The 12,876-nt window shown below is 39.8% G+C and overlaps 1 protein-coding gene across 1 annotated transcript in view; it reads right to left on the minus strand.

Moving 5' to 3' along the window:
• Window positions 1-12,876, minus strand: part of gstcd (glutathione S-transferase, C-terminal domain containing) — a 48,254-nt gene that overhangs the window by 33,558 nt on the left and 1,820 nt on the right. The window contains exons 3-5 of the mRNA XM_040024042.1: window positions 12,244-12,693; window positions 10,623-10,895; window positions 7,104-7,197 (exon numbers count right to left, since the gene is read on the minus strand). Coding sequence (XP_039879976.1) covers window positions 7,104-7,197; window positions 10,623-10,895; window positions 12,244-12,693 — 817 coding nt within the window. The remainder of the gene's footprint in view (window positions 1-7,103; window positions 7,198-10,622; window positions 10,896-12,243; window positions 12,694-12,876) is intronic.

The raw sequence follows: 12,876 nt of genomic DNA on the forward strand, positions 1-12,876 counted from the left end.
TGAAAGAGAAATCTGTATACATGGCAAGTGTCTGAAGGATACATCAACTCAGTAAAATTCCAAATAGATTACCCTTGACATTTGTCTGTCAAAAGCCTAAGGATGCTAAGCACCTTTTGACAACTATCTGACAGCCAGGCAGGAAAAAAACACATTTAGCCCCATTCCTTAACTTTCCCTCGTTACTATTACTGAACTCAGACCAAACACTAATGGTTTCCAGAAAAAACAAACTAAACACGGGCAGAGAGTCAACAATATGATCTTCAGAATAAGCTGATATGTTAATGCACAAATCAACGGTTAAATACATTCGTGTCTGAACCTGATGTAAATCTCTCAGCAGAGCATCATTCAGCCCGATGGCTGGACAGCAAAATAAGTGACTAAAAGTGGAAGTTTGAGTTTGAGCTTTGAACAAGTTTTTTCAACTGTTCTTTTTCCAGGATGGAATTATTTTGAAAACAAAAAAGTATTTTCTCTAATGTTAAGAGGAAGTTCTGCTTGTAGCGTCAAAATTATGCATAAAGGCTCAAACACATATGCATGCATCCCCACTAATTTACTAGCCATCAACAAGCTTCTGGCCAAATTCTGGCCAATTTTAACCACTCATCTTGGCCAGAATTAGTAACCTGGTTTGCATGGACCCAGCACATATTGACAATGATAATTATTTTAAATAACTTACACTGAATATAAGAAGATTCACTTTTCTATAACCTAAAGGAAGAAAAACTGAACTTTCACAGAGATGCAAGATTTCATTTGGAAGATGAAATCATTGTCATACAGTATTTATTTATTTTTTATAGTTTATGATAATCCAGCAGAGTGAAGTTCTACTTTAAGAATTAGTATTATGCCCTCAGGTATCCAGCCAATATCTGTTGTTTTTTTTAATGAGAAAAAGTCAAGTTCATGAATCTAGACTTCAATCAAATACAGCTAATTATCTTCTAGTAAGTTCATTAATAGTAAAATGACATGCCTGAGGGAAAACGACACCCATGAAAGGCAGCCAAACTGATTCAACAGTGGAACAAATCTGATATGTGCACATATTACAACCTTAATCCAAGTCACTGGAAAAGCAGAGCAGGAAACAAAAAGAAATTAATCCACCCACATAATAAAATAAATGAAACTTGTAATTTGGATATTCCATCTCACATCTTACAGGCAAGTCTTCCAGCTCTCAAACACATATGTTAAACATCTGAATTTTACCTGGAAGCTAAACATGACAGATGTTTAAAAGCTCAGTGTGGAGAAAACAAGCAAAGCACTGAAAATTGTGCAAGGGTCACAACTTCTGATGAAGCTAATATTTCCAGTGGGATTTAAATTAAAAAGAAGAGGATGATGCAGGAAGATGTCAGTTATGGGAATAGGAAGTTCCAGCTCAGCTGCAAACACCATTTCAAATCGTTTAATGTGTTTAATGTTGCCTCGGAATATTGTGAAACTACTTAACACTGCGTGGATATTATAATACTGAAAAGCCATTACAGATCGGCCCTGACAACATCGCATCAGCAGCCCCGCGGGCTGAGAAGTATCACAAGTTCACCACATTAACAAAACTGTTTTTTCCCCCAGTATATCTAAACTAATGGGCAGATTTAGAAGCAAATCAAAACTTTTACATCAAAAAATGAATCAAGTGGCGTATTCGTGACAGAGGTCATTGGTAATCATGAACCTACAGAGAATTAATACAAAGCCTGCAGCTTTCCTTCAAGCTTTAATGACTACTTAGCATTTTCTCTGTGCTCTTTCTGATGCAGCAGCAAAGAGCAACTAGTCAACAATGAGCAACTAGGTGATAATGGAGTATTTATATTAAAAAAAACAATTTTAGATTAAAACCTGGGGTAAAATAAGAGAACCCAGCAGGAAAAAGTGCTACTGTACCACAATGACTGGATTTTTCTTCTTACTTTTTAAAATTTATTTTAGCTATTGCACACACAGCCCTTCAATGGAGAAAGGTCATGAGGCACGTTGTGAGGTTACTGTGTTCTAGTGCAGCACTCAGTTGTTCAAAATATCTGAAACAGCACCTTTAAGTACACACAAGCCAAGTTATTAATGTACAAAACAAAATATTCTACATGATCTGCATCCAGTTAAATTACCCACATAACCAAACTCCTAATTCCAGTAAAAGCAAATCTCTTCCTAACTTTTTCTATTAATCTATGCATACTTTTCAAGAAATATACACAGTCAGCTGCGGAGTTTGTGGAATCTCAATCACATCTCTCTTGCAGTAGAAGCACGGAGCCGGAGACAAATGGAGCCAGCTTTCATTCAAGCAGTTCAACTTCTGCCATGCTGTTGTAACCTACGACAAAAAACAAAGGAACTCGTCTCATCTGCGTGTACCAAAACAACCCCGAAGGATCTAATAGCGCCATGTCTCAAGCATGACAACTTTGCAGTTCTTCACCAGCTCTCCCCTTTAATGCCTCGTTGTCTTGTTCACCCCCTCGTTCCTGCCTTGTTTTCTACTGATAACCCTTGTCTCCCCTCATGCTGTCTCACCCCTATCTCAATCTCCCACTGTCACCCACTCCATCATTCTACCATGCTTTATTTGCACCTCCTCTCCTCCATCTATTAAGTGAAGTGCTGGAGACAAGCCACTGGCTGTTCTAATACAATGGCCCCTCTATTCACATTGCCGTTTATCTGTTTGCAGACAAACCCTGACTAAACGTAGTGAATCAGCGCCTCCACACAAGCAGGACAACTTTGTTGTTCTACATATTATGCACACCTGGGAGCCTGTGTGTACAATTTTTTAATCAATGAATGCAAATAGGTCCGTATATAAAGCAAAACAGTTTATGGAGATGTGCTAGCATGATTATTATTTGACAATTGTTTATTTTTTAGCAGTCGGACGCTCGGAGGTTTTACCATGTATACTGTAAGACCTAAATTGTACCCTGACCTTGGAAATGGATAAAAATAGAAAAAATGGATGAAGGCAAACTCTCATTTATTAATTTCAAATCCATTGCTCTCGAGTACAGAGCAGAAATAACCCCATTTCAAAATTTCATGTTTCAAAAGCTTGTGGGTGTTATATATTAGTTTTGCACACATGGAAATATTTATGCACACGTAAGGGGAAAACACTGAAATTTTCCCTGTAGTACTATACGTGTGTACATGTGTGGAGCCATTTGTGTGCACAAAAGGAATAGATAGATGGGGAGGCCCATGCGCTGGAGTTCTGTACAAATTGTGTGCCTTTCGTCTCTGCTCCTCTTTAATTACACAGTACAGAATCACAGGGGCTACCTGCATGCAAGCATAATTCTGCAGGAGCAGACATCAAGAGCACCGTTTATCATGCAGAGTGCTGACAAAAGTGGAACAGCTGAAATTTAGTATCTCTACATGATTTTCACTCTTGGTATAGACACCCCGCCTACATCACATAGAGTACTTCAGTTCAGGTATCAGTGGAGTTTTAGGGAAGAGCATTCTAGATGTCACTGAGGTTTAGGCTAGAAATAGATGCTAAAGTTTCACTGTGGAACCACATTAATGAGCTAAAAATCAGTGAGACCCAATATAACCAGTACAGTGCAGTCAAAGGTAAAAGGATAATGACATGAGCTCAGTTTTTTTTTGGCTCTAATTCAGCACAACAGACCAACAATGAAACATTGACTATGCAGTTAAAGTGCTTCGATAGTCTTCTAATGACGTTTCGTGTGGGTTCAAAAAGGTTTCCTGCTTTTTGTGCCTGCACTTCTGAGTATTGGGACTGTTCCTGCTGCTCTATTCGTTTTGTTGTTTTTTGCTTTCCCACGCTGCCAAACTCTCCTCACTCTCAGCTTTGTCATTACTCCTCTGATGCAATCATCTTCTTGGCCATCTTCACCGAGTCAATTGGTCTCATATCTCCTCTTTAAAACTCAACTCTAATTATGTCAGTTTGCCTTCCAAGTCCATCTTTCCTCTTCTGCATCTCCACCTAATCCAGGATGTTCTGAAAACATTGTCCAAAGTTACAATCAGCCATCTGCTAACTCTGCTCCACCCTCGGACATTTTGGCAACTTTGAGACTTCGTTCTGTTTTTTTACTTTACTGGAGTCAAACTGCCAAAAATGAGTTCAGTGTGGAACTTCTTTTTATACAATCCCCCAATTTTAGGACAATGGAGCTGAACAAACATACAGACAAGATATCCAAGTTTCCAGGATGACTTTAGTGATGGTGAGATCCCTGTAATGTTTTTTTTGGTTAATCTGTGCCATGAAAAGAAATTTTGTAAAGATTTATTTAACATACAATGAACTCTTCTAATTTAGGAGATGCCTTGACTTTCCTATACCTCAACCTTGTTTTCTTTAAATAAATATCTCAACACATTTTGAATTATTTGTCATGAAACTTCTAAAAACATTTCTGACTTTCTATCCAGAACCAGTCATCAAAATTTCTTAACAAACATGAGAAAAACTGTATTTACATTTTTTGCCCATGTGAAGAACATGACAGACTATCTGTGCACTTCAGTCTTGAATCAATCATCAAACTTGATACAAACACCCAAGTAAATGAAGTCCCATATAATGAGAGCGCCGAATACAAAAAGCTGACCCACTAACAGAAGCCGGATATTTGTCTGGTCTAACCTCCCCTCCCCACTACTCTTCCAGCCTTATCTTGATACTACCAAACAGCAACAGATCAATGGACGACACTCGGGTCTACACCTAGATGAAAGCAAAGGTAGTGTGGTGTCTAAATGTGGTAACTAAGCATCAATCATGTAAATTGCATTAAGGAGGGCAAACATCTTCTTGGATTCTAAAACAACAGATAGCCTGCATCAGGAACTCGGTGATCTTAAATCAGGTTTTTAGTAGCAAGGATCCATTGGTTTTAATGCTTGTTGTTTTAATGGCAAGAGCCTCAAACCAACTAAGCCAAGTAAGTAAGTGTCAATAAACAATAATTAGCATCATGACTTTACTTCAATTTTACAATATTTAAAGTACGTAATGAGGAGTTGAGAGACTTTTAAAGTTACATAATCATAATTAAGTATTTATTTCGCTGGCATAATGAGAGAAATAAATGAAAAAAAAAAAAACATACTACAGTGATTGAAATCTGCTACTGCCCAGCTGCCAGAATTGTGAATATCTGTACAGGTCCAGATTGGGTGCTTTTTTATTTTGCTCATTTTTAACCTTTATGTTTCTATAAATCCTACACTGCACATTTGTATACAGCTTCAAATGAAAACAAAATGAAAGTAAAGACTAAATATTAAAACACATTTTTTTAAATTTTTTATCTCAAAATTATGACAGATAATAGAAATATGTCAATGTGCTAACAGGCCCTTATTTGGGCAACACATCAATTTAGATGAGTGTCATACTGACTGCCTGGAATATTCACACAAACAGAAAATAACAATGAGCAAATCAAAACACCGTTTGTTATCAAAGTTTCTGTTGAATCAGTAAAAGTAGGAATAAATACGTCGGGAAAATACGCTTCAAAGTAGCGCAAGTTAAAAGATGGATCACAGAGCAAAGGCTTCAGTACGCACAATAAACAAAATCACTCAACAGCTCGTTTATCTGTTTATTTAGCGTGTTTGCTCATTCTCTGCGGGGTTTTTGTTGTATTGTATGGTAATGTATCATTTTGTAAACCTGTTTGGTTTGGATATGGATAAAATCAATTTACTATTCAAGTTGCTTGGAGTGAAAAAAAAAAAGCTTAATATCATGGTAATGAAGTGGAAATTTGAGCTACACAAAACAAAAGCTGAAAAGAGGTAGAGATCTTAAATTAAGGTGTTTTTTAATGAAATATTCTTTGTGGTTTCCTTTTCTCATTTTCTTTGTTGGAGGAAATAGGCACTGCATGAACTCCTGCTTGTAACAATTTCCCAAATAAGCAAAAATGAAAGGAAGAAAGAAACGAGTGCGCTACACAATATTAAAGAAAATTGAAATATTTAAACAATCACATGCATGAAGCATGTGCCTTCATCTACCTTCCCCAATTTCTTGAGTCAATAACACTGAAGCGGCAACGTGACCGTATGGCAGCAAGTGCCCTCACCTCACAGCAAGAAGGTCCCACCAAAGCCAGACTGTGGAGTTTACATGTTCTCCCTGTGTCTGTGGGGGTGGTCTCTCCGGGCTCCAGCTTTCTCCCACAGTCTATAAACATGCACGTCTATTCCAAAAATGGCCAAAGATGGGAATGTGAGTGTGAATGGTTGTCTATCTCTCTATGGATGGATGGATTCAAATGTATTGGATTGAGATGGATGGATGGATGGAATAACACTTATATGTTGGGAGTGATGCATGTGCATCATTTAGCGTTGCTAACAACAAAGACATCTCACTAAAAAGAGAAACAATGCAGGTGAGGAAAAGAGACAAAGAAACAGATTTTTCCCCTCTCTCTGTTGCTCCAATGCCACCTGGGGCAGCAATCAACAAACCTCCCCCATTGTCTATCACAAACTACTCTCACAGCAAGAAGTATCCACTAAGACAAGTGGGACACTGTACAAGTTGTCTTTGAACCTTTTTAGGTGTTTTTATTGTTTTTGACTCTTGTTCTACCACAGACCTATTTCACACTTTCACCCTACAACATCAGCAGGATAGCACATGTAGATTAAAAATCATTAGGGGACCCTCAAGGGGAACCGCATCCACCTGCAGATTAACATAAAATGTGTTAGCATTAGGTGCAGCTATAAATCACCAACAGCCACAGTCGTACCGAAAGGTATAATGCAAATATTTATTCATGTTCCTCGCTCCATATATAGTAACATTTGTGTTTTTTGAAGTCAACCCAGAAATAAGGTGGGAGAAAGAGGCTGTGGAGTGTTGCAGAGGCATACAGGCTTACAAAACATGAGGGAAGTAAAAATAGTGAAAGGAGGACAAAGAGAGATGAAGACATCAAATAAATACAAGAAAATAAAACTAAAACAAACCAAAGGGGCAATGATAAAAGTGCAAGGGCAGGAGGGCAAAAATAAAATGGAGCCAGCAAAGAGCACAGCCTCGAGGCAAGATTAGAGTTTACCTTCAGTAGGGTTGATCGCTCCTGGTAAGCTTTCCCATGGGAGGGTCCAGGAAGGGCAAGGATGAGGAGTGAAGACTGCCTCGATGCCATTTTCCTTAGGGAAGAACACACACATGCAAACACACACACACACACACACACACAAATATACAAATACAAGTTACTATAGAAACCTACAGCCTTTGTTGTAATCGAGTGACTTATCTTGTACAAGCCCTCTGCTACCTTGCACACAATACAACTCTTATTAAATTTTCAAGACAGAACATTGCTTCACCAGTACAGAACATACTCCAGCACATCTAGTACAATTAACTACAATAGCAAAAGAACCAGGGAAACCATGGTAAACTTTTTTTAGTTCTCTCCATGATGACAGCAGGGCTAACTATGTATTTAACTAGCTTTGCTAAAGTTTGTCTAGATAGATGCAATATTTGTTGCTAGAAGGCAGCGCTATTTAGAAGCTCCTGATGAGGCTGTGTTCTCAGTTCTCATTTCCTGCAGTGTTTCTCACCACAGCGTCTGGGGTAGCAACAGCTCATTTGCTACAGACTCTGAAATTGACTGAAACCGCAGGTATACAGGCATGGTAGAATGAGCGATCTGAATGGTGTTTTAAAATGAAACGTGAAAGGCACATTCTCAATCATGCAATAGCCTCTATTGGTAAAGCCTTAATTTTTCAGCAAGACAATGATCCCGAACTCACTGTCAATGCAGTAAAAGCACATGTGGATACAAAAAAATGAAAAATGAAACTCTATCAATCATGGATTGGCTTCCTCAGAGCTGTGTTAGATCATTTTGACAGAGAAAAGAACAAAAGGCAGCCAAGATCCAAAGAAATTTGGGTCATATTAAATAAAAAATTTTATGCAACCAGGACAGCGTAGATGGAAACACTCATGCAGAGGTTTCACCGAATTCAGAAATCAGTGGACGACATCACGGTAGCTATGTCCATCTTTTGTACTGTCTGTATTTACATAGACGTTTGCACTTGTTTCAGTAAATCCCTGGAGCTGTTTCCCATATAAAGAGGAAAAAAGCTCATCTTACTATAATATGACACCCTTTTAACAGAAGGTCTAACATGGAACATTAAATATGTGCAACACTATGGTCACCGTCTGTTACATTTAAATGTGTTTTATGAATAAAGACTTGACTATCATGTACAATGACATCAGAAAAATACATACACTCTGAGGTGCATCTCTATGATGCAATAAAAGCACTGCAATTAAGACTATATTACTAAAAACCCTTAGTTCTGTTGACACTAACTGATTTGTGTGTTATACACTGGGGTTGAACAATGTCTGGCTGCCATATTAAAATATTCTAATATTTTGTTTTATTCATCTTTATATAAACACATACTACTATATAATACAAACCAATCAAAGTCTACAACACTGCAAACCTCAAGCTCAAAAAGTCTGTGCCAAAACCAATTATATTCACTCTCCACAGTAACACAAACTTGTAGTGCAAATGCTGATAAGGTCATTTTTGGTCACTGGGTAAATATGTTTGAGGTACCTCAAAGTACACTAAGGAAACATGCACCTTAAAGCTTTAATAATTTTGAATATGAAAAGGTGATTCTGTTTAAAGCTCTATTTCTTCTATTAAATCATATTCTTAAGTTTGATAGTTCACCTGCAACAAGGAATCCTGGATGTCTGGTCAAACTTTAAACCCAAATGACAAATAATAGGTAATAATACAAGACTGCGTTATTATCCTGTCATAATGCTCGTTGATTTCAGTGAGGAGTTTTTCATGGGAACACACACAGACTGTCTTCAATCGCTGTTTCTGGAACAACAGCTCCCCTATGAACCCAATTCATCAGACATAAAATCAAAGACTTAACTTCCTTCCTGCAAACCCAGTAATTCTCCTTTTAAAAAAAACTCTATTTTTGATATCCAAGTTGTGTTAGCTTTTGTTAGGCAGTGATAATACCAGGTCTTAATTTCTGGTGTCGGGATGTCTGCTTGTTTACCATAGATACAGATCACAGGCTGGGGCTCCACAGATCACTGCATGGGGAGCTTGAACAGTATGCATGAGTGTGTATTAACTGGAGTGATAAAGGGGCAGAGTTTATGAGCCATTTGTAATGTGAATGGTGTTGCGAGATGAGCCCACTGCCTCTGGTTAGCCGCCGTGAAGGATCGACTGTCACCATGTGAGAGGCAGACTGTGTGTTTATACCTTGGTGGGACACACACAGAGGACATATATGCGCACACAGACGCAAACAGACAGGCACATTACCCAGCGCAACAGCTGCACTGCAGACATGATGATGGCGACATGTAGCCATCCTTGTAATCCCTCTAGGCAGAGAATGGTGGCCATTGTGTGTTTGTCTGTGTGTGTTCACGCATTCCTCTCGGTTTTAATGTCGGATTTTAACCTGCCAGCAAAACTGTCATTTACACACATGTGGGCCTGACTAAATTTCATCCGGCAACACGGCACATCTAAAAGACACATCCCATCCTGACCACCCAGCTCACTCACCCTCATCAGAATTTTCCAAACCTCTTGTTTTTTTTTCTCCTCGCCTCGCTCACATTGTTATAGAAATGTAGCCAGCAGGAAATCACAGAAATATCTTTCCTAAGAGAGCAGAGCAAAAAAAGCCAAGTAAACAGTCTGAGGGCTCAGTGGCGAGAGGTTAGTCAGGGTTGAGGAGACAGTCTCCTTTAAAACAGCTGGGCCTGCTTATCTCCTGCTGTTGCAGAGGTAATATATGGAGCAAAGAAATCTATAAACGTTTGCGAATGAGCAAGTCTCTCGACAATCCTTCCTAAGGGACCTGCATTGGGTCGTGTATCTTGCCTGTGCACATGTAGATTTTTAGCCATAACTATAAACTAAGTAAAGCTATAACATTTTTGTTTTGTTTTGGACCAGATTCACTGTTTTTATTGCACCTGAAATGAAGATAAGCTGAATGTGCACTGTCTGCACTCCTGCAAGTGGTAACAGGATCCACTGAGAATACTGAAATGTGCATTTAAAAAAAGCACCCCAGGCAAATACAGTGTTTTTTCTCATAAACAGATTGTTAGTCTTAAAAAAAAGGTTGTTTTTTTGTAATGTCTAAAAGAGCAAAATAATATGCATCAATAACAGCTTTGAATTTCTTTTTTTTTTAAGACCACTTAAAATGTTAATTTTATGAGTGAAAGCAATCACTGTTAAATATCTGGCAGAAAAACTAAATATCCAACAATTACAAAAATCTGCCAGAAACCGAAACATTAACTCAGAGCTACACTCTTGAAGGCGCAATCAACAGAAAATGGAGGCATGAAATTACAGGGATAATACTTAACAACCACTCTGGAGGCTGCGAATCTGTGCTGTTAGGGGACAATGGGAGGCAGATCCCTTGATATTAGGTCAGGATGGAAGTGTTGGAACAAAACATGTTTGGTTAACATATAGCTGCAAAGCATGCTGGGGATTAAGTAAAGGAAAGTAATCATTTACTTTGAGTTTAGTCATTGTGGGCCTTGGGCCGCCGACAAAAGGAACCTCTGGGGCCATCTCCCGGCCTTCTTCCTCTTCCACCGGTAGACTGGTTGGGTTGTCCTCTGCTGAGAGAATTGGGAGTCCAGACGTGGGAGCCTGGGGTATGGACAGAAGTAGCCCACAAGCCTTGGCTGCCCGAAGCACCCCCGGTACCTCCTGGACACGGCCGTACCAGCGCAGTAGGTGGGGGAGATGATGTAGAGTGGCGGCAGCGCGGGCTTGGAGCGAACACTATTAAAGACCAAGAAAAGGATGAAAGGATGAAAGAGAAAGAGGAAAACAACAAGGAAATATTGATTAAGTGACTCGACTGACATGTTACTGCCAGCGGAGCGAGATGCCACGTTCCACCAGAATTCACACATCACGCTGGTGAACACTTGTGCGACAGACTGGCAAAAAAAAAAAAATCTAAACAGAGCTGGCAGGAGGAGAGGGTGAAGAAACAAACAGAGACATGATCTGAGACGAAGCATCAGGGCACAGAGTGTGTGTGTGTGTGTGTGTGTGTGTGTTTGGACACAGAGTGGTGCACGGAGGCAGAAGGGGCACTCCGCAGCACGACAAGAGGGTGGAGTGGAAAGGATTCACTGTGGCTGCATGTGTTGTGGACAGTGATGGCCGTTAAGAGGAGACACGCTAGGCTGAGTGTGAAACTGGAAACCACTGGGGCACAGCTGACTACTAAAAGCCTCATTGTGAGAACTTCAGTTCTTTCCCACAGTCGAGGAATAGCTGGAGACAGCTGAAAGGGGAAATGAGACCCACTCCACTGCCAGACAATGCAGCATTCCTGATCAATAACAGCATAAGCCTGAACTTTACAGCTCTCGGTTTGCCGCTGCAGTTGCTACCAAATTCATCACAAACAATGAGGCGTAATGAATATTCAGTGAGCACTTGAGCTTCTAAATTCTTCAAAGATTTTCAAGTTAGGAGTTTGTTTTTTTAGGTCAACATAACAACCTGGCAACTCTGTCAGCTGTTCCCAAAGTAAAGTCAGTAAAATGTATTTCAACCTGCTGGATTTGAATAAAAACCCTCCCCGTACAGTGTTATCAGCCTTTGCCAGGTGGCTCCAGACCACCTTTGAGAGCAAAAACTGTGCCAAGTCTGATGCAGCGAGTCTTCTTAACCCAAGTTTCTGCCTGGCTGGATTTAAAAAAGGGAACTGGGTGTACTACCTGTTCACCCTGACCAGAGTGTCAAAACCACACATCATGCATAATTTGACAAGTCATCATAATAAAAGTATTAAAGAGCCAGCAAATTCATGTAACTGCACGCTCCGGTCTGCATGAAAGCATTCAGTCTGACATCAGCGCCACTTTTGTATGCACTGAGACAAAGCCTTTCCTATCAGCACTTGACTGTTTGTGTAACAGGTGTATTATTGAAAGAGCATTTGTAAAGAAAGTGTGTCAGTGAAATAAAAGCGACAGGCTTAAACTGACAAAAAAAGGGCTAATAAAATTAATTGTGCTTTGATGTGTACGTGCCATTCTTAATTAGACAGTAACAATCAGAATGAGGTTGTTGACACCACTCAAAAATTCATTACATGTCAAAAAGCCCTTACCAGATACTGATAGATGCACGGGAGCAGCACCACATCAGTCAGAGTGAAGTACAGTCCCTCGGCAAACACATGCTCCAACGGAGGCAAATCTGCTGTCTTCACTTTCCTGATCTCAGAGTTCTCTCTGGTGGCTAAAGCTGGTACTGAATCCACAGACAGTTTGGCCAAAGCTGCTCTAAGCTCAAGTCCATCACAGGCCTGAGACGACTGTCCAAGCCCGGACTCGGAGTCCAGGTTCTCTTGGCTTTCAGCAGACTCTTCACGTCTCTGCTCCTGGAGTTTCCGCCTTCGTATTTTGTCATCGTTGTGGACTCTGACAGGCTCCGCGAGCCTTCGCTCAAGAGTGAGAATGGAGAGGGGCACCTGCTGCTCATCATTTGCGGGATTCTGGAGATGTTCTTCAACAGCAGAGGGGATTTCAATTTCACACAATCTAGTCCACCGGCTCACCTAAGAGTGAGGAAAACATGGTGTTTGAGGTCTGTCCGTAAATGCACTCAAAATAAAAAGGCTGAAATACAAGTCCTTATCATAGCACTGTGCACAACTTGTGCAGTTGTCAGATATTTATTTGTAATTAAAAACACAAAAAAACATAACTTTGCTACATATTTCCAAAACAAAAAAAGGGGA

Source organism: Simochromis diagramma, unplaced genomic scaffold (genome assembly GCF_900408965.1).
Source record: "Simochromis diagramma unplaced genomic scaffold, fSimDia1.1 OVJJ01000302.1, whole genome shotgun sequence".
Classification (NCBI taxonomy): Eukaryota; Metazoa; Chordata; class Actinopteri; order Cichliformes; family Cichlidae; genus Simochromis; species Simochromis diagramma.